This window comes from Gossypium raimondii, chromosome 11 (assembly GCF_025698545.1).
Source record: "Gossypium raimondii isolate GPD5lz chromosome 11, ASM2569854v1, whole genome shotgun sequence".
NCBI classification, from domain to species: domain Eukaryota; kingdom Viridiplantae; phylum Streptophyta; class Magnoliopsida; order Malvales; family Malvaceae; genus Gossypium; species Gossypium raimondii.
This window is the reverse complement of record NC_068575.1, coordinates 52,648,625-52,672,365: the sequence shown is the minus strand read 5'-3', so window position 1 is coordinate 52,672,365 and position 23,741 is coordinate 52,648,625. Positions and strand designations below refer to the sequence as shown.

The window sequence follows — 23,741 nt, the reverse complement described above, 5'->3', positions numbered from 1 at the left end:
GAGTTCATTCATGTGTGACTTATACCTCACTCCTGCCTTTGGTATCCCAAGGAGAAAGAGTGAGAGAAATTAGTGTGTCCTTAAACAACCTGTCAGCATCTGAACCATGAACTATTTTCAACATTTGAACTAAGAGAGACAGAGAGAGATATTTGGGGCTGCTAAAAAATGTTCCACCAACAACAGTTGGGATTCTCCGAGGAGTAAAGAACATCTTGGTGGGGCTGAAATCTGGGATTTTGTCAGGTTTGTTTGTAAGAAAGATGGGTGTTGTTACTGTTGCTGAACTGAAACCCAGTATGTCAGGAAAGAGATCTTTTCGTCAAAGTTCCAGTATCAGGCATGCCACTGAATGGTAACTTTCTTCTTCTTCTTCTTATTTCCTGCTTTTTGTATGCCAAAAGTATAGCTCTGTTTTGCACTGTGGTTTTTACACTGACATAACATATATAATCAGGGTTTATTTCTATTTTTTATTGAGCTTTGGAGCTTTGGGTAGCTAACATGGAGTCAATAAATGCTAGTATTTGAGGTCCCTCTAGTAAATTAAAATTTAGACAGCACCACTTGCTTGATAAGCCTGGATTACAGAGCTGTCAGGGTCGAATGTGACAGATGAACCCCTTTGAGATGTGATCTTCAGCTTTGAAGTCTTCTATAAAAAGTAACAGCCCCACCAGGGTCGTCCGTATTATGCCGGATGAATGGGGGGATGTGTTCTTATCCTACAATAATTCCTCTTGATTTCCCCCTTCAACAGTCCCTCAAACTTGTATCACAAAGTCATACAACAGTTAACTCAGCCTGACAAACCTTCTTGCTTCTCACATATTACTGCAGCAAATATCCAATAAAAATCAAAGGGTCCCATATGGATGGATGGATGCAACTCAGTAAAGTAGCTTAATAGTTTTCCATCTCCAAACAAAAACCAGTTCAGCAGTGTGTGTGCTTTTCAATGTTTTTACCCTTTTAATAGCAATGTGACCTTATTATTGTCAGTTTTCCCATCTGGGCCCTTCATGTTGAACCTTGGATAGGTTGAGATGTCCAATGAATATCAAACGAGCTTACAACTGACTAAACCAGTAAGAGGAGATTTATGGGTTTAAGCATGGAAATGGAAGTCTATGGCAAAAGCAACAATTTGACATCTAAATTATTGGCACTAACAAACATGTAGAAATGCCTTCATATCTCTCTTTTTTTCTTTGCTATACCTAGGTTTTAGTCTCTATGCAGCATCATTTAATCTTAGTTATCTTATCTTGTAGGCCTATTTCTGATGTTTCCAGTGATCTTACTATTGAGGTAGGAGCATCAAGCTTTGCACTTCACAAGGTATGTTGAAATCTGTTTTGGCATCTTTTAGCAGCAAATGTTTAATTATCATGGTGCCTACAAGTATAGTATTATGCTTCCTTTGAACCACAAAAACATGGGAATCCTTTTTGTGATTGTGCAAAGTCCAAAATTTAACAATGTTTTACTATGCATTCACAAAATTGAAAGATCTTTACCTTGTTGTGGCCTAGAAACTGGTTACACCATTGTAATAGAAGCTTTACTCATGTAGTTGAAAATTTTCTTTTCAGTTCCCTCTGGTTTCTCGGAGTGGAAGAATCAAGAAGCTGTTGGTGGACACAAAGGATTCAAAGATTTCACACATAAATCTCTCTTCTATTCCGGGTGGATCAGAAGCGTTTGAGCTAGCTGCGAAGTTCTGCTACGGAATAAATGTCGAGATTATGTTATCAAACGTTGCAATGTTAAGATGTGCATCAAATTTCCTGGAAATGACAGAAGAGTTTGCTGACAAGAACCTGGAAGCTCGTACAGAAGCTTATATGAAGGACATGGTACTCCCGAACATATCAAGCTCGATATCAGTTCTTCACCATTGTGAAAGCCTCTTGCCTATATCTGAAGAGATCAACCTTGTTAACAGGCTCATCAATGCAATCGCGAACAACGCATGCAAAGAGCAGCTCACTTCAGGCTTATTGAAACTTGATCACAACTTTCCATCAAAAGCTATGTCGAATGTGGCACCAGAAACGCCATCTGATTGGTGGGGAAAGTCTCTGGCAGTTCTTAACCTCAGTTTCTTCCAACGAGTTATATTAGCAGTGAAGTCCAAGGGTCTAAACCAGGATATGATCAGCAAAATTTTGATAAATTACACCCATGATTCTCTTCAAGGATTGGCTGTCAGGGACCCTCACTTGGTAAAGGGAAGCATGTTCGATTTGGAGCTGCAAAGGAAACAAAGGGTAGTCGTTGAAGCCATGGTTAACTTACTGCCAACTCAATCAAGGAAGAGCCCAGTTCCCATGGCATTTCTCTCCAGTTTACTGAAAACTGCAATAGCCTCATCCGCATCCACTTCTTGCAAATCTGATTTGGAGAGGCGGATAGGTCTGCAACTAGACCAAGCAATTCTTGAAGACATCCTAATACCAGCTAATTCACACAGAAACAGTCATACAGCCATGTATGATACAGAGTCAATCCTAAGGATCTTCTCCATCTTTTTGAACTTGGATGAGGATGAGGAAGAGGATGAGGAAGATCCTTTGAGAGATGAAAATGATACGGCATATGATTTTGACAGCCCAAGGTCTCCCAAACAAAGTTCAATCCTCAAAGTATCCAAGTTACTAGACACTTACCTTGCTGAAGTTGCACTAGACACAAACTTGTCGCCACTGAAATTTATAGCACTCACAGAATTACTTCCAGACCATGCTCGCGTAGTTAGCGATGGATTATACAGAGCCGTCGATGTTTTCCTCAAGGTGAGGCTCTCACATGAAAGCATTAAGTAGTTCCATAGCTAAGTTATCTTTAGGCATTTCATAAATTTCATTTGCAGGCTCTTAAAACCATTTTCTGCTCCCCTTTACAGGTTCATCCAAACATGAAGGACACCGAACGCTACAGACTATGCAAAACCATAGACTGTCAGAAACTATCTCAAGAAGCCTGTAGCCATGCAGCACAGAATGAAAGGTTACCGGTGCAAATGGCTGTCCAAGTGTTATATTTCGAGCAAATCAGGCTTAGGAACGCAATGAGTGGAGGCCACAATCCATTTTTCTTCGGTGCAACCAATAGTCAGTTCCCTCAACGTTCGAGCAGTGGCGTGGGAAGTGGAGCCATCTCACCCAGAGATAACTATGCATCAGTGAGAAGAGAGAACCGGGAACTGAAACTCGAAGTTGCAAGGATGAGAATGAGGCTAACCGACCTAGAAAAAGATCATGTGTCAATGAAACAAGAGATGGTGGGATCCCATCCTACTAACAAGTTACTCAAATCAATCACCAGGAAACTAAGAAAGCTAAACTCCTTGTTCAGGATCAACAATATGAAGGCTGCAGGGAGTAAAGCAAATTCAGAATCTCGGTTCTTGTCCCATAGGAGATGGCGTTACTCAGTATCATGACCATTGTAAAAAGGTCTAAAACACTGAAACCGAAATTGTATGTAGTGTGGGATTTGAGTGTTGGATTCTGGGGTTGCTTTCTTCAGTTCATTGAAATCATTGCCTTAACATTTGAAGAAGAGTTTGGAGGCAAAGCCAGGCATACACAGTCTAAATTTGTGTCTTTTAAGTCAGTGATAGTTATTTGGCAAATGTGCGACTGTGATAACCTGTATATGAATGAAAGTAGGCAGACAAGCTACTAAGCCATCAAAATTTTCTTCACTTATATAAAACCTTCTTGGCAACATGTAAAGGTTGGAATAATTAGAGTTTATGTAAATCTACACATTTACTTTTCATACAAGCAATTTTCTTTTAGATATTTGATAGCAAACTGAAAGTTACATATATTGAAACACCTAACGATAAGAATCAATTCGTTTAGGTGTAGTGGTGTTTAAGTTAGTGGGCACTTCTTCAATCACCAAATGTAAAATAGTAAACATACAAAATATGGAGTTATTTACGTAGTTCGATTTCTGATGTTTGTGGAAACTAGCTTTGTGAGAAATATTTAATCTCTTCAACAATCATATGAAGTGAACTTACTTACCCTTGTACTTTGTACACCCGATACTCTTAACGTTAAAACCTCTTGTGAATTCAACAACTAAAGCCACAAGGTTTTACTATCAAAATAACACTTGTACAATAATATTCTCGCAAAAATAGATTAAGTGCCTAAATCTCTTAGTACAATCACTTATGCAAGTCTCCCGAATATATAGACTTAGTTTTGAGACTTGCTTACATATTAAGATCTATATCAATCACACTAATAAAACAATACGATAAATATAATACATTGTAACAATAACACATAATGTAAATATAGACTCTTGGCAACCCATCCAACGGAATCACGACCGAATCTAAAGTCTATGATCCAAAGGATTTTCATGAATAATTTCGGTTCAATGCAATCACTAATATACTATTCCCAAGTACTATAATTTTTCATAATGAGCTAGATACCAATCATGCAATCAGTATTAGCCTAGATAACAATTCAACATATTACCAACACTTTAAATATAAAAATTGTTTTCATATAGATTTGATGGGCAAAAAGTGGATACTCTATTTAATACCAAATTACCAAATTCATATTTTTCATTATATACCATACTAATAAATAATTACTTTGATTAGAAAACAAAATATCATACCTAATTCCAATCTCACTCCTTGATTTTGCATGTATGATGTCAAATGTTATAAATAAAAATAAATAGCATTAGAAAAGAAACAGGTGTGCTATACTTTTTACTTTCAAAAACACTTTTGGGGAAAAATTAAAATTTTCAATTTTTGAAGAAAGTGTTTTTGAGCCACATTTTAGCTTAGGGAAATATTTTTCTCTCAAAAAGTAACTTGTTTAGGAATATTTTTGTTTAAAGATATTTTTGTCTCAAAAGTACTTTTTAAAATTAATACTAAACAAACCCGAATTAATGACTCCTTTTCAATAATATCGTTGTTAAGATTTGAATTTGAATTTTCTAATGAAAATGTAAAATGTTTTACTATTGTATCCAATATTCGTTGGTAAATTTATTTTATTAATTTAATATAAAAGATAAAATAAAGATAAAAATAAAAACTCTCATATAATAATGGTTATCTTATAAAAGAATATGATTTTAATCATTTCCCATATCTAATTGATTCGTAATATTTATTCATTTAAAATTTAAATATATTATAGATAAATAAGTTATTGTACATTTGCACTGCACATCTTTTTAAAAAATTAGTTACACGACCAATATAAAAAGGGCTAATTCCACATAAACTATAATCCTTATTTTAAAGGGTAAATTACACTAATCTCTAATTTAAAAAGTTAGAATTTGATCACTATAGTTTTTGAAATTGTGCTTTTGGTCACTTGACTATTAAGTGACACTTTTTAGTTGGTATAATGACAAATTTAAGTCCTCAACTTTTATATTTTTGTCAATTTGACATTGATTCTATATAAAACTTATTTAAGAAATAAAAATTCTATAGAAAAATTCTAAAAGTTAAAATCTCAAAAATATTGTTATCGAAGAACAAGTACGAATGAGAAATAAAGAAAATTATCATTTAATAGAATCTAATAACAAATTAAAAATAGAGCAAAATCAATAAAAGTTAAATCATTACATGGTTCCTCATTATTTCTCAAAACCAAATTAGTATATCTTCAAGTAAAGTTCCATGCCTTTGATGCCATTTCTTTAACCAAGGAAATATAAAATATACACATATTTTCCCAAACTCAATTCAAAATTTCAATTCATTTGATTTATTTTTCAAAACCTAAATTGTAAAAACAACTTATATTTTGAATTTTTTTCTTATAATGAAAAAGCTATATAAAGAAACAAAATAGGTAAAAATAAACAACCAATAATTTTGCTTATTTTCTTTAACTTTTATATGTTTTTTTAAAAGAACGAGTATTGGATATTATAGAGAGAAAATTTAGAGGGCTAAAATGATTTTCTCTCACTTTATTTATTTTAAAATTTTATTGCTTCAATTTTAATTTTAATTTTTAGAATTTTTAAATTAAAAAATATTTTTAATCATTTTATATATAATCATGGTCAAATTGATAAAAAAATAAAAACTAAAGACTGAAATTGTTATTACACAAACTAAAAAGTGTCACTTAACAATTGGGTGACAAAAAACAATTTAAAAAAAAATTAGTGACCAAATTGTAACTTTTTTAATTAAGCGACCAAAACCAAAATTTGCTCGTAGTTGAGTGACTAATGATGTAGTTTATCCTATTCTAAATTAGTCTTTAAACTTAGCTATGAATCATATCTTTACTTAATTGTTATATGATGCCTTAAATCTTTTATGACATAATTTAAAATGAAAATTTAAAAACTAAAATATTGTCATATAATTTTTTAAAATAAAAACAAAATAAACAACTTTCTTTTCAAGTTTTAGTTTATTGTTATTTTTTTAAATATGGCAATATTTTAGTTTTTATTAAATATGTTCATTTTGATTTTTTATTTTCATTTTAAATTGTATTACATAAAATTTGATATATTATTTAATGAGAAATTTAATGATTTTTGTAATGAAATGTACTGATTAATATAATCTCCATAGTTAGCAAATGAATGTTTTGAAATATAAGGACTAATTTGAAATGAGAAAAAAGTTTGGGGACTTCTGTCAGAATTAACTCAAAAGAAAACGCTGTATTTCATTTACCTTACATCCAAACGTCACGCTGAAATTGATGGTCGCTTCAATGTTGGGATGGAACCGGTGCGCATAAGATGCGCGTACCTCTTTCTCAATTGCGCAACCCATCCTGGAGCTCTTCCGGTACTTCAAAACCCAGCCTTTGCATTGCATTATCCTTTACCCCCCCTTTAGGGTTTCCGAGATTGAAAATTTTGAATCATCTTGATCTTTTCAAGCAATTGGAGCAAGAAATAGACACTGTAATCAAGGCTATTACAACCTGGGAATCATCGCTGAGCACAAGTTATCCGCCGAAAAAATTCGCGAGGCAAAAGATACGGCTCGTGAACTGATCGAGAAATGTAATTATAGAACAAAAAAGACGGCGTTTTTGAAAGATTATAAATTGTAAATATATTACGCCACCGTATAGCTCTCAAACGGTCAACAAATGCACTTTTCCTTTACGTTAATGAAGATTAGGTAGCTGAACAGTTGTTCCAGGTTTAATCACTAGATAGGGCAAAACTTTGGGTGGGGGGCCGGGGGCGCTCTCTGATGCTAGATCCTTGTCCTCCAAATTCACTAAATAAAATTGATAGATCAAAATATATGACAAAATGGCTCATCTTTCTTTGTCCAAAATTCTCAGAAACAAAGGGGCTATAGTAAAATAAAAAATGTTAGACAAGATTGAGTATGATATGAAAAGATATTCCTTCTTTTTATCTCCTTGAAGTGGCTCCATTAATGTTGAGACACCTGAGCTAGGGTGGATGTTCAAAGACATTGAAAGTTGCTTTCATCTTTTATCAGATCAATCGATTCCCTTCCTATATTCCATATTGTTATGGTTCTCAATTCATCAACTCCCATAGGTGTCAACCTGAGGAGGCAAACAAGGTCATTGGTTTGTGATTGGAGAATAATCTTGACGAACAGCTTTGCGTTTAAAGATACGGCTTAATTTGGAAGCATTTTTTTGTTTGGATTTTCTATTTCTTTTTAAGTATAAAAAAAGAGTTCCATTAACATCAGCCTCTAATTGTCCAATGACTGACCTCTAATCTATTTACATCTTTTCATTTATTGTTATCGGGATTTAACTTGTAATTACTTTTTTTTGTCATCAGCGGTAAATAAGGAACTTCATTGAATTTAATTTATAGACCACTTGAATCCAATAATTGAACCTTTGACACCTTTAACTTCAGCTGGTGCTATGGAATTTTGGCATTTTATGAAGGAGATTTTTCTCCGATCTCACAACAGCAGCTTTTGGCACACTATAAGTGAGAACGTACACCTCACTGGTACTGCATGTTTTAATCTAGACAAATTTTATTGCAAGGTATAAATGACCATTTTATCTCATCACTTATTTTAATTTTACAGCTGTAGTTATTAATCTTACCTGAATCAATTAACTCAAGACTAAGAAAATCTATACCCCCTTCTATTCACTACTGTGATTTAGGCGGGCCAGCTACTCGGAAATTACTTAGCAATGGCATTCTCTGAGTTACGTAAATGATGACCAAAAAACCAAGCAATGTTCTCTATAAAATTTATGGTTTTGTAGCATGGCGTTGGTATAGGCTTGCTGCTTGCATATATGGAGAAAAAATTATTACAGGCAAGGACCGCCCTGCTTCGAGGGGGAAAACAAAGTCTGACAAAACACTAGCAGTTCCAGCTAAAATGGGAAGGACCCTTCACAATGAGCTGCTAATGCTATGGCCTGATCTGATCTTTTAGGCCTTCAAGATTGATCCGGCAGCCCTTGAGCCTCCATTTTATTTGCTTTCTCAGCATTGTAATTTTACAATTCCTTTTTTGAGTTACTGGCCTTGAAAAAACCCAGGAAACCTTGCTGTTTCTCGACTTCCCCAGTAATTGTTGTTTATTGCTGAATTAATATATATACACATATATATTCTTTTGTGGATTACTTGATCTGCTTAGTTAATCTGTCAAATTCCAATTACTACACAATTAAAGAGCTCAGCACTGTAATTCAAAGTCCAAGGTTGAAGCCACTAGCTGCAGCATACAATAGCAGATATATTTTTATAGCTTTATTTTAACATAGACAAGGGATGATATTACATGACCAAGTTATAATACAAGTTCCTCCTAAATTTAGTACCAAGGAAAATACTATGACTCTATAATCCTGGCCAGCCCCAAAAACGGTGTACAAGGGTTGCTCTGCAAAAAGTATCTAAACATTGACAGTATTTTCATTGTATATACTACAGAAACCAATAGGAAATACAGACAAAGCCATATCATTTATTTGAGTTTTGTTTATAGAAAGCTATGGCATGCCTGTGTCAAATCCATATGGCACCAGCTCTCATGAGCATTGGGACAAGCTGGTTCTTCACTTGGAGGGTCATGATTTGATTGGGACCCCCAATGAGTTGCTGCCCTATGAAAACAGCTGGTATACTGGGCTTGCATCCCATCTGCTGCAGTGCCCTTTCAACTTGTTGCCCATCTTGGATTTCGTCCAGCTCGTAAACTGTTGGATTTGCCCCAAACCCACTTATCAGTGTCTTGATGGTATGGCTCATGCAACATGTGGTCCGGCTAAAGATCACCACTGGTCTGTCAGCTACCATCCTTGTAACTGCTTCCATTATTATGCAACAGAGAAAAAAAAAGTACCTTCAAATGTGTGAATGTGCTGTGGAGCTTCTTGGGGACTTTGAATGTTTAATCTGCTTCAGTCTCATGAGGAACCTAGGCACCCTGAACACCTATTTATACTATCTTTGAACAGAGATATTAATATAGAAAAGGAATAAAATAAAATAAAATTCTTTATCATTCCTATATTACCCTTGATGATTACTTGATAAAGACATCTCTATCTTGTTAAATTGAGTTAATAACAAGTTGGATTATAACAGTATGCTAATGCACAACATGTGACAATAAACACATTATAAATGACTTCACTATCCTTAACCCACATTGTTACCATGCATGATTGAGCCATGAGACACCCTCCAAAATGGAAGAACTTGTAATCACAACCAATCTAATGTGCCATACTAAAACAAATTGCTTTTCAAGATTTAGTTTGAGTTCTAAGGTAACTAAAGTTACAGAAAAGGAATTTAAATGTATTCCATCCAGGTAATTAATTTTTTGGTCCTTCTTTCTTTGTGCATTGTAGTTTCCCAGCTATCCTAGAACTATCTATACATTATATCTATCTTTTGTGGCATCTCTGCTGAAGTGGAAAAAGAAGTTGGGTTTATCCAATTGGATGGAACTTTAAATTTTTTTCCCCATAACAAGATTCCCACAAGTTTAACCGAAAGCCAAGCATAGAGATAGGAAATTGGAAAGATGCTAACTATAAAGCTACATATTGCCCTTAATAGCATTGAAGGATTAAAAGAAAACCAAACGTAATGTCCGTACAATAAGGAAGAAGAAGATCAGATGCCTTGAGGACCCACAGCATTATCTAACTCCTCCTCAACACAATCATTAATTAATTAATTGGTTGATTGCATATAATTTATTATTTTCCTGGAAAAGGAATTAAAGAAAGAAAGAAAGCTGAGATATTCTATCAAATGGAACACCATTGTTAGTGCTATAAACTGTTGGATATGCCCATATACTTATAACAGTAATAGCCATATGATTTGGATTGAAAAATGGAAAAAAAAAGTGTGGATCTAACTTTAGTAATTCAGCATCCGAAAGTCGGTTTTAGTACAACGTTTATATGAAAAAACACCCATCTGTGCCCCCCAAAAGCCTATATACTATTGCATGCAGACAACGATACTATTTGCAGTACCTGCGTATATAATCAATCAACAGCAAAGGGTTGGCTAATCGCCAGCTTAGGATTCTTAAAATATCTTTGCCACAATTATCTGCTATTGAACTCATGCCAAATTTAGTATTCCACTTAGCTTTCCTTATCTTCTTTTTTTTTTTTTCAGTTTTGATTATATTGAAAGTTCGAAATCTCGTGGGCATCGGGAGATAAAAATAAGCCTATAAAAAATCTAAAGCAATGCCACCCAATCCTTATAGATAAATGCCACTTTGTGTGTTGCTCTTTCTGTTCCAAATTCCATGTTATCAAAAGATTTGAATGTAAAGAATCAATGAAGATAATACTTCTTTTAAAAAAAAAATAGATTACATATGAAGTTAAAATAATGTGTTGACACTAACAGGTCTATTAATAAATTAGTGCTTGTTTTTGTTAAAACTCCTCTGACTTTCCATAGGAGAGATCTTCAAGGAACTAATGGGAGAACTAGTGGGGTATTGGATTTCATCTCATCATCATCTGTCTGATGTGTGGGATTATATTATATCTCTCTGCATAGTTTTTTTTTAAGTATTAGTTTATTGAGTCAGAATATATTCCGGAAAATAGACAATGATATATTTATAATTATTTTTAAAAAGAATATCACCTCTCTATCTAAGGTAAGAACAACTGGGATCCATGCTCTGAAATTATATATCCTGGAACTTTTAATCCCACCAATTTGAATCACAAGTATGATGCATATGCTTCTCTTCTTTGTCTGATGATAGCATAAAAAATTCTCACTTTCTTTTTGGCTTTTCTTTTCTTAGCGTAAAAAGGCATTGTACGTATGTATAATCTTTGAGTACCAGATATCACCACGTATATCAATAGGCAGACAAAATTGCTTCCCACCAAAAAGAAAAAAAAAGTAAATAGGGCTTGCGTAACCCTGGCTCGAGGAAAGGCGAAAGGGCAGGGTCACTTCACCAATTTAAGCATCTATCTTCACTACACATTATGTTTATATATAGACCTATATATAAAAACTCATATATCTGAATATATATATACACACATATAGGAAAGGACGTACTTGTGCATGCTAATTGAGATTCGAACTCGCAATTTCTTTGATGTGCATGAAAGAGAGATTGAGGGAGACAAGGATGACAAGAAGTGCATATATATGGCAAAGAAACTGGAACTCGTTGGGGAATGTCAACTTTGGTGGAATCATCTGCGAAAAAAAATAGGAGAACAATGCGAAGTGTCTAGACACTGTAACCATAACTCATTACTTGCCCAACTTTGTAAAATTCACTCGATTTAGAATAAAAAATTAGATTTAAAATAGGTTGAAATATGGGACATGCTTAAGTTCAAACAAGCAAGGCATGAACTCCGCTTGGCTAAGCTCATTTTGTTTTTTAAATTTGTAATATATTATTAAAAATTTTGTGTGAAAATCACGTGTTTAGAATACAAATGTGCGTAATATACAATAAAGAGTAAAATACATGGTTTGAAACTAATTAATAATAAATGAAATATATATGATATTAAAATAAAAAATTAGATTAAATTGTGAGTAAAACGAATTTAAACACATAAATACATCAAATTAAGAATACTAAATGAGTACAATTATTTATCATAATGTTGTCATCAAACTTGAGTTGGTGTGAAGTTAACTTGTAACACCAACATTATTAATACTAATATACCTATCACACGCATATGCGTGTGAAAACTACATACTTAGAATACAACGGCATGTTTGAATATAACATATAATAAATAATAAAATATATGATCTGAAACTAATTAATAAAATGTATGAAAAACATTAAAATGAAGCTTTGATTGAGTGGTAAATTTAAAGTTTTACTAATTCAATTGATGTGGGTTCAAATCCCACTATATGCATCTTTACTAGTATTTGTTAAAATAAACATATTAAAGTAAAATAATATAACTTGTTTTAATTAAAAATCATATTTTCATAATTTCCTAACCAAGTCGATCTTTGATTGATTCGTGACACCAACTCAGTTAAAGACTCAAATAATAGTATATAGATATTATGTTATTTTTATATATTATGTAATTTAGTACACATAAAAATTAAATTTATTTAGTAATATATAATAATGTAATGTAAACATTAAAACATATTAATTTACCTACATATACAAATTTAATAAATGAAAAATATGTATAAAAATAAATGAAAAATATATAAAACTATTTAATATTATATTAAAAATGATATAAATATTTAGAAAATTAAAAAAAAATATGGTCGGACCAATGTTGTTTGAACTGAATTGGAACTGTGGACTAAGAACAGGTTGGGGTACCAGTTCGAAGAGAGGGGCTAGATCGGCTGACCTACGAATCACTCTGAATTGGGTTAAAAATTGATTAACCAAGTTTTTAATATATATTTTTAATTTTAAAATAATCTATTTAATTAAACCGGATTAATTGAGAATTGGTGGTCTAATCGGGTTCGATTCTAAAAATCTTGGGTTGAACTTAAAATGAGTTTAGGCTAGCCATTTATAAATATAGCAAGCTTGAACAACATTTTAGCCTTTTTTTAGGTTAGATTTGAGGAAACATAAAATGTGTTAATATTACACTTAAGCTTGGGTCGACTTGATCCATGAATCCTTCTATAATTTTTTTAAAACAATTATTGTTAAGAATCATTAATGAGTATTTTTCAACTTAATGATTTAATTTGTGATCCTTCAGAATGTGCTCTATTCTAATGTTACGAGAAAATGAGATATTGATTTCAAGTTGCATATTTTGCGTAAAATGATATAAATAGTAAAAATTGAATTATAAATTATTTTTAAGGAGTATCGTTACATTAACATACAAGTTACAATTTTATAATTTTTGGAAAGACCAAACTATAACTCCACCATTTTTATGGGGGAAGGGCAGGCGCCGCCCGCTGATGCTTTTGTTTTTGGAGCTACGCCTAAGATAGCAAATCAGAAAATTTTCTATAACAGTTGTTTTTCCAAGTAGTTATAATAAGAAGATGCAAATTGAAGGACACATTACAAAACGAATGATGATATTGTCAGTGTTGTTGATGAATGAAACTAAGTTAATTCAATATGTAAATATAGATATAATCGATGTTGATCTTGAAGCAGAATCTTAGTGTCACCAAAATTCGGAGGGACGGAGGATGACAGCAAGGGGCATATATATCTAAATTTGTACCCAATCCAGCACTTGTTTTACTTTCTTTCTTTTCTTCGACCACGTGACTCACTATTCCATATTCTTTTCCTTTTTCCTGATGTGAAAGCGATGGACTTCGCCTTTGGCCTGGCACTGCTCTGCACCTGTTCTTTTGTTTCACCCTTTTCTAACTCTATCGCTCCTTCTGTTATCTGCTTATCGCTCTACGCTCTGCTTTGCATGCTTTCTACTGGGCTGCTTTTGGGCTAAAACTTGTAGATAGGTAAATTAGGAAGACTAGCCCAAAAGCTGGCTCTGCTAGGCTCCATTTTGCTGTCTTCCATCCAATTTTAACATTTTTTTGTACTGTTCCACCGCATGCATGCTTGCTCAACTCGACCTGATTCCCTCTAGACCATTTGAGAAGCTTTATTTTCCTTTTTCAGATGATAATATCATCGTAGAAATTGCTTAAAGAACCTTTTCATGTATGTATGTATGTATGTATGTATGTATGTATGTATGTATGATCAAAGCTTTGTATTTTTATCCCAATGCTATAAAATGATAATTTTATGCTAAAACGCTATGATAAAACTGCAAATAAAGTCAGAGGGGCACCGAAATTGGTACTCTGAAACGTGTAAGCCAGCAAACTTGAAGAGGACAATAAGTTAGAAAATAAACATCCGCTGAAAGAAAATAAAACCCAAGTTGGGTTGAGTGTTCTTATTTCAATCTTGTCTGGTGGCTGGGCTTGATTTGGACCTCGAGCCCATTTGGTTGAAGGCACAACAAATATATATATTTAGATTGAATGTATGTATGTATGAGAATCAATGCACGTATTTTAGCATGTTGGTGATGTAAACGTATCGGATGGATGGAATGCAAGAATCGGAGCGTGAAGTGGGAGAGGAGATTTCACATGCTGAGACTGAGAACATAAAGACAAGGCTAGGATTCTTGCCTGCTAAAAAGCCTAAAGAAATGACGTAGTGGGAGAAGATGCACCAACTCATACTGCTGCCTATTGTGTAAAGCCAAAGTGGAGATTCGGATGGTTATGGAGGGGCCAAAGTAGGTACCTTAGCTTAGCTAGTTTTGTTCTCCTTAGCTTTTTTCATTCCAACTGTGGCTAAAGTATATTGGCCTTTGCCATTTTTGCAAGGACAATTCCATTTATCCTCCAATTTTATAGGCATGGATAAGCCTCAAAATATTCCCCCCTCCTAACTCACACCACAAGCCTAATCCATTTATGTTTTTTTTCCCTAAAAATAATGTATTATGGAAGCTGATAAAATGAATTACAAGAATGTAATGTCATAAATTTCTTCAAGTTTTAACTGATTCATTTGAGAATCTTTCAAAAGTACAAAATATATTGAGAAAGTTAATCAAGAGATTTTGCTTTTCACAAATTCAGCTTCATCTAATTTCTAGATATTGTATATTATTGGTGCTACAAGTTGTAGCACTCAATTGTAACTTAGTAATTGAGCTGATAGAAATTTATCTATTTTGTTGGCATCTTTTAACTGGTCTTATATGACTATTTTTTGCATTTTAAAAAGATTTTATGGAGTAAATTTCATGATTAATTTGAGGAAGAAATCCAATTAATTAAAGACAACTCGAAGTGATCTAGTGTGATTGTCTTTCTTTAATTAAGATATATGATAAAAAACAAAACAAATTAATTCAAGGAGATCTTTACTTTATCTCATTTCATAATGAAAGGTTTAACTGTGGCAAAATTTTAGTAATGGAGACTTGCCTTTTGTGTGTTATGTGTGCAAAAATTAGAGAACACAAACTGTTCATTACTAGGAACATTTGTGTATGAACTTATATTGTAATCAAATTGTTGTAACAGTTTGAGCTAAGTCTTCACAAGGGAAATCTTTATGGGAAAGTTCAATCATTATAATTGTATGGGAGTGAGGTTGCAATGAGCGTGAGTGAGGTTGAACTTAAATAATCTATTGTACTGGAGAAATTATAATGAATTATTCTCTAGGAAAGGCTCTATAGACACATGATTGGATTTGAACTACGTAACTAATTGCATGTGTTCTTCGATTTACTTTTTCAGTTTTAAATTGTTTCTTTAGTTACAACTTATGTAATAACTTAACCAACAATTTAACACTTACAATTGATATTAGTGCTAGACACTAGACAAATTTGTTGAAGTCCAAACTATTGATTTGCTAAATCGTGGAAAGAAGTTTGGTCTCTAAACTACCTATGCTCAATGGGTTGAATTCTACCTACTAGAAGGACATTTGAGGGCTTTTATAAAGTCCATAGATGAGAAAGCATGGAAAGCAACCCAACATGGAGAGCAATCCTAACAAGTTGGGAACTTCCAGTGAATGAAGTTGATGGTGTTTGTATTCCTAAACCTAAGATCACTTGGACTACTGAAGAGGAAAAAGTTGTTAACTACAACTCCAAGGCTTTAAAATCAATCTTTAATGGCATGGATATCAGAAATTCAAGTGAATCTTCAAGTGCGCCACTGCTCGAGAAGCATGGACCATTCTTGAACTTGTTCATGAATGGACATTTATTATAAAATAGTCAAAAATCTAGATGTTAACATTAGGTTTTAGAATTTGAGAATGTTAGATGAAGAAACACTTTGATTATTATGTTAAATTATGAGACACTTTTAACTAAGCTTTTGCTTTTGGTGAAGAGTACTTGAATGTAAAGCTTGTGCACAAAATTTTGAGATCTCTCTTAGATTGTTTTTCAATCAAAGTGACAACCATATAAGGGGCTAGAACATTATCACGATGAAAATTGATGAGTTAATTGGGTCTTTGAATGCTCGAAATAAACTTAGAGGAAGCCAAAAGGGGCAAAGTTAAGTCAGGAAAGAATATTACTTTGCAAGTTTGTAACATCCCATACTAGATCCGATCGTCGGGTTAGAGCTAGGGGATGTCATATTTGTTGTAGAAGTAACTACGATTAATAACGATTCAATTTAACCTTGTATGTGCTAACAATTATACATTCATTTATAATATGATAAATACTCATATTCGGATCTTTTACAAGCTTACAAAAGCTTTTAAGGTGACTCGGGTTGAATAAAGACCAAAATGTAGAGGTTGTAAAATATCAAGTTGACGTTGCGACTTTGGGGGTTCCTCGTCGCGACACAACATGCTGACTAGACTTGTCACGATGTTAAGGGTCCGACATCGCGACATGACCTCTATTTCTAACAAGGTCCAATTTGGTATTTAATCAGCCATATCGGCACCTAACCAATTATTTTAATTAAGAAATACCAATTCATATACTCAATTCTAACCATAAAACAACACTTAACATGTACATAATTCAATATATCATTCATTACATTGAATCATATGACAATTTCTACCATTTTGAAGCATTTAAACCTTTGATATCAAGCCAATCCATTTAGCATAACAAAATATGACATTTCGATTCCAACAACCTCGACACGACATTTTCAATACCAATTGACCATAATAAGCTAAACTTTACTAGGTTAAAAATCAATGTGACTATATTATATATGTACAAAATTGACTCAAAGCTTAGGTACATGCCATGTATTAAACAAAAAAAGGGACCATACTGACATTGCCAAGTCGAGGGTCACGAATTCGATGCTGAAATCACCTCTCAGAACTTCAAGTTCCACCTATACCTGAGCATGAGAAATGTGTAAATGATATATTCTTATTGGTATTGCAGGGTTTATGAAAGTGGAACATGGTCATAAGTCATTTGTCCGAGACAAATGATTTAATCATTACTAATATAAGTAATAATCATTTTCTTTTTGAAGATACAGTGGTGACCATAAGATAGAAATGGATTGGATTAGGTGAGAAAATTTAACCTAAAGAGATTATGGATATCTTATGAGAGTAACACACATATTGTATTGGTATATAATGTAGAGTTCAACTATTGTACTTTTAGTGGATTGACTCAATAACTAAATAAATTTGTAATTAATAGATTAAAAGTCAAAACTTAATTACAAATTACTTTAGCCGTAGTTATATATATATCCAATTGATCCCTCCACTAGCTCATATAACTTTAAATGGATTGCATAATAAGAACTTTGAATGAATGAAGACAAACGATGGATGAGAAATAGATTGCATGGAATACTATATGTAGTAAATGCATTTTCTTAATAAGGCAAGCAATAACTTAGGATTAATTTAATTTCTTTGGATTATTATTTAATTGGGTGAATAAATTAAATAATTAAGTCCAAATTAAAATTTAAATTATGTAGTCATCGTAGTTTAATTTCATTCGATAATTAAACAAATTTGCACATAAATTTTAATACGATAAAGTCGTCATGATTTTAACAAAATTAGAATAAAATTGTGTAAATTATTTAATTATAATAAAATAATTAAATTAATTTTTAATTAACAATTAATTTGGAGGAATATTCAATTATTTAGTTAATTCAATATCCTAGCTTAGTTCTTTTATTTAAAACAAAAGAGGTAAGCTCAATAAATTGGACTAGTCTTAGATCGACCCAATTGATTTGATAATAAGTAATGACACTACAGATGCATATTTACGATATATGAATATCGATAGAATGTGAAAGACCATGCGAACCGGTTATACAAGCTCGAAGACCGATGACAAATCAATGGATTTGATATGGAATTTCAAAAATGAAATGAAATAATGGTTGGTATTGAATTGAAATTGAATGCATTGTTGATAAATAGATGGAAAGGTATGATATGTTACATTGAAATGCTCTAAGTAATTGATTATGGAATTGTATTAATATGTGAATGTGTATAATCTCAATTTTGGTATATGATTTGTAACTATTTTGGTTGGAACTAGTTGTAGCAATGAGTTATGTTGTATAAATAATGTTATTGATGTTTAATTGACATGAATCATGGAAGTACCACTGAGCTTTATCGCTCAGCGTATGGTTTGTTCATTTTGTGTGCAAGTATAGGTAAATCTCGAGGTTACGAGAAGTGATTCCAATATCCAGAAAGTGACCCTCGACTTAGAAATGTTTGTATAGTTCTTTTTTGTTTAATATATGGCATGTACCTAGGTTTCGAGTCAATTTCGTATAATGTATAGTTATATTAATGTCAAAGCTAGTAATGGTTTAAATGATATGGTCAAATGGTATGGCATATGTGATCGCTTCCGGACGTACTAACATCTAAAGTGTGAATACTGCAACCAAATATAAAAGTTAGGCGGCTTCCGCAAGTATACGAGTCAGGTTATAATATAATTTTTGTTTACAATGAAACACTTGGTAAGTATGCTAAGGATCGTAATCTAAGGATTGTAGTTTGGGGAAAATTGCTATTAAGCCAATTACTGAAAATAACTACTAATCTACTCGAGGCATAAATTAGTAGTGTTGATCTGGAAGCAAGATGATAATAATAACCAAATAAATTGAATTAAATCTAAATCTATTCCTAAATTTATGTATCGACTTCTCTTATCCCTTGTTTTAACTACGCGAGCTCCTTTAGCTTAGATCCAATTGTTTTACCTGAATAATTATTGATGTAGGGTTCTAAATAGTTCGTTACTAATTAACCTAGTAGGGCTTCTCAGCCTTGTACTAACCTAACTAGTCGACAAGAACTACTCACCTCTTGATGACACAGTTCAGACTGGGGCAGAGTAAGGTTTTCATAAATAGGCAATACTGATTTTGAGTTAATTCTCACCTATATGACTTCCTTGGGTTGTCAAGCCTAGGGTTTAAGTTCTTCTTTTCCTAACCACTAATTTGCTAATTAGTGATACTTGATAGGCAATACTGATTTCGAGTTAATTCCTACCCAAATGACTTCTTGGGTTCATCAATCCTAGGGTTTAATTGCACTCAATCAGATCTAACTTATCCAAATTGAAATCTATTTGTCAATCCATTAATTAGATTAGTATAATTGAAACATGTGAAATATGTATAAAATATTAATTGATTCTAATCTTTACACAAATATTGAATTAAAAATGTTAAAGAAAGAAATATAAAGAATATAATAAAGGAAAGAGATGTTCATGGATTTATCGATGAAAGCATGGCTCCGGAACAATTTCCACTCACGAAAGTCTCACTTTGGAATAGAATATTATTTCCTATTACAAGAACATAAAATAAACTAAGTAAAAACTAATAACAAAATAAAAACCTCTGAAAAGTCCCCCATAATATGTTGTTCTGAGCAAGTATTTATAGATTACATGTATTATGATCTAATTAGGTCAAGTAAGAATGAATAAGCATGTTAATTTAGGTTGTGTAGACGAAAACACCTTTGCTCATTAAATTGGCCTCATCGCAATTGTGTTGCGACATCGAAGGCATTTTGCTTTATTCTTAGTGTCTTCAGGGTTGTGCCGCGACACCATCTAGCCTATGTTGCAACATCCTCGGTAGTTTGCTCCTCAGGTAATCTACTTGATGTGTTACGACATCCTAGTTCCGTGTTGCTACATCGGGAGCAATCCACTATCTTTTTGCCCTCGAATGATGTCCTGCACACTTAATCAACATGTTAGTATTCCCTTAGGCCCAGATTAGCCTAGAAGGTCATAAAACACATTAAAAATGCTCATTTTATTCACTAGGTCCTAAAAAGGGGAACTTAATAAAAACCATATTAGTTTGCTATAACACCAATTCATTAAGTATAGAATTGGGCCTAATCTACTACAACGAATTGTGGCAGATCAATATGTTTTAGAATTTGGTTGTTTGAAGTTAGAATGATATTGGTATATATATAAGTGTTAATAGAGTGAATGGCATGAATTGGTACCAATTGGTAAATGTTTGGAAAATTGCTATAGATGTTCAATTTAGAATATAAGTTTATGCAATACAAATGTATTTATGATGATATATGATAGGAATGAACATTTAGGTATGGTATTTTTTATTGAAAGAGTGAATGGTTGTATTGAAATTGCTTTCTAGGTGGTACAAGTTGGTACCATTTTAGACCCTTTGGAAACAAACAGTCACGTTGCAACATCGAGCCCTTGTCATCACGGCAAGAAATTGTCAGTAAGTTGTGTCGCAATGAGGAATCCTCCATGTCGTGGCATCAACCCGATAATTCACAAACTTTACAGTTTAGTCCTAATTCGACCTCAGGTTAGCTAAAGAGCTTTTCTATGCTCGTATAAGACTCGAAAATGATTATGTAACATATTATGAATTATTAATATACTTATTTGCATTTATAGATGATTGCATTGTGTTTATAATTGATCGTAATTGCTCCAACAACAGATGTGACATCTTATAGCTCAGACCCAGCGACTGGGTTGGGTATGGAGTGTTACAAAACTTATAGATGATATATACTTTTGTTTGGATGATGAATATTTTTATTTTATTGGTATGGCTATGATGATTTGGTAACTTTTGTTCATAGATGAGGATATTTTAGGAGAGTTTTTATTTGAATATTTAAGGAGAGTTTCATACATTCCTTTTTATTTGAATATTCAAGTTTGTTGCAAGGTTTTTGGTCAAAAATGTCAAGGGAGAAATTATTGGCGCTACAAGTTGTGATGATTGTGCTTGTTAAGACTTGTTTATTTTGTTTAGTTTTTTTGAATTGTCTTATGTGACCATTTTTGTATATATTTTTAAGGGATTTCATGCACCAAATTTTTTGGTTAATTTGAGGAAGAAATCCAATTAAGAAAATATAACTTGAAGTGATTTACTGTGATTTTTTTCCCTTAATTGAGATATGCAATTAAAAAGTTTAATTAAAGAATATTTCTACTTTATCTTATTCCAGATCAAAATTTCATTGATTAATTCCAGCTGCACTAGAATTGGTTCATAAGTCTACAACTACTTATATAATGGAGACTTGTTTTTATATGTTATGAGTGCAAAAAAAAATAAAAAAGAACACAATATGCTCATTGCTACGAACATTTGTAAGTGAGCTTATTTTGCAATCAAATTGTTGTAATAGTTTGAGCTAAGCTTTCACATGAAAGAATCATAGTGAGAGTGTTCAATTATCATAATTGCATTGAAGTGAGATTACAATGAACATGAGTGAGGTTGAGTTTAAATCATCTCTTATATTAAAGAAGTTGTAGTGAATTACTCTCTTAGTAAGACTCCACAAACGTAAGATTAGATCTGAACTACATAGCCAATTGGTTGTGTTCTTCATTTTACTTTGGCTTTTGTCCATGTACAAATTCTCAAATTGGTACCTCAAAAGTTGTCACTTTGGCACATGTACTTTAGCTCCATTTATCTCGATACTCCATCTAACAATTCCGTTAAAAAAATTAAAAATAACAAAAAATTCTAAATAAATCATGAAATTCTAAAAGATTTTAAAAATATATAAAATTCGAAAAAATGCAATTGATATATTTCAAATTATTATTTTCTTGAAAATAGAAAACAAATAGCAAATGAAATTATTTAAAATGCATGACATGTGCACATCCACATTCATCCCATCAAAACAAATTGAAAAATTTAAAATTGGGAAAATTATAAAATATATAATTATTAAAAGAATAACATCTAAAATAAATCTAGATTAATGATCATCTAAACGCAGATTAATTTAGATGTCCATTTGTCCAAATCATTCTAGACATATATATTTTTTAATAATTTTATATTTTTTATAATTTTAAAAATAATAATATAAAACCTAGTACTTTATTGTTAAAATATTTTAGAAAATTTTCATTTTTAGGATTTTAGTGATATTTTTAGAATTTTCTTGGGAATTGTTTTTGCTATGCTTTTTTTTCCTGAATTTTCTTTTATTGAAATTGAGATTTTAACTCAAATTAATCCGATTAAAGGTAAACACTCAAATTTTTTTTTGATATTATTATTAAAGTTTTTCCAATTTTTGTTATGTCTTATTATTTAATTGGTTCAGAAAATCCAAAATGAAATAAATGACCAATAATATTCTTGAAAACCAAACTACGTACAATACAAGGACGAAAATAAGTGTAAAATCTTTTTATTTTCTTTCCAATTTGAAGTTATAGCTTTAATTACAACTCCTCATGTAACAACTTAATATTACTCTACACTAGATATTGCATGAATTTTGAAATGAATATTGATGGGGACCAATGCAGAAAAGTTAGTATAAATTGGATAAACTCTTATCTTTCTCCACATCAGCCAACCCACGATAAACTACATGAAACCCAAAACAAGGAAAAAAAAAAAAAAAAGGCTGTTTTAATATCTGTCATGCTCTTGCTACTAATTTCATCAAAAAAGTTGAACTTAAAATGCAAATAATCCATGAAAGGAGTACTTTGCAGGTGAAAAAAACTGGAATTTTAATGGTGGGAGTTAGTTATCAGCACTGCTGCATGCTAATTAAAAAAATTGCAGATAACATAAATTTCTTGAACTCGATTCTATTCCAGGTCATTGACATTCTGTATTGACTACAGTGCCATGAATTAATATTTGATATCAATAAAGTGTCATTATTCTTGTCTCCCTTGTTGCATTTAAATCATTTTTGTAACATATACTTTATAGTTATTAGTGTTAGCCACAGCCGAAAGGTTTTTCTAATTATATAATATGTTCTAATTTTTTAGAATTTAGTAATTTATTGGGTTTAAATTTAGAATAAGTAGATAAGTAAATTTTCTTTTATGAATGTCGAATTTTTATAATTCAACTCAATAAGCATCATTATTCTATATATATTCCTAGTGTACGGACAATCCAGGAAATTTGATTAATTTAGCTATATGATTGATACTTTTCAACATGTTTATAGCACACAGGGCCGTCGGGATCATACAAAATCTTGATTTTCTTTTTCTTATCCAAACAAATATCTTAAAGAAGTTCCTTCTTTTTAATTATTATGTTAGCTTTTTATTTATGCATTAAACAATTAATGCTATATCCAACTCTCTCTCCCCCACGCCTTATAAATAAGAGATGATGAAATCTCAAACTCCACCACA

The 23,741-nt window shown here is 32.2% G+C and overlaps 2 protein-coding genes across 3 annotated transcripts; one reads left to right on the top strand and one right to left on the bottom strand.

The window, feature by feature from the left end:
• Nucleotides 1–3,810, top strand: LOC105803046 (BTB/POZ domain-containing protein At1g03010). Of its 2 annotated transcripts, none has more exons than XM_012634994.2 (4): nucleotides 1–355; nucleotides 1,275–1,341; nucleotides 1,596–2,798; nucleotides 2,909–3,810. In XM_012634994.2, the coding sequence occupies exons 1-4, from the start codon at nucleotides 264–266 to the stop codon at nucleotides 3,446–3,448; spliced, it is 1,902 nt and encodes a 633-aa protein (XP_012490448.1). In that variant the 5' UTR covers nucleotides 1–263; the 3' UTR covers nucleotides 3,449–3,810. The 2 variants fall into 2 exon arrangements, with proteins under 2 accessions (XP_012490448.1, XP_012490449.1); XM_012634995.2 differs by lacking the exon at nucleotides 1–355 and adding an exon at nucleotides 859–1,179.
• Nucleotides 3,811–8,738: 4,928 nt separating this feature from the next.
• On the bottom strand, nucleotides 8,739–9,493 carry LOC105801475 (monothiol glutaredoxin-S6). Its single transcript, XM_012632762.2, has one exon. It carries the CDS (start codon nucleotides 9,337–9,339, stop codon nucleotides 9,031–9,033), a length of 309 nt encoding a protein of 102 aa, XP_012488216.1. The 5' UTR covers nucleotides 9,340–9,493; the 3' UTR covers nucleotides 8,739–9,030.
• Nucleotides 9,494–23,741: the final 14,248 nt, after the last annotated feature.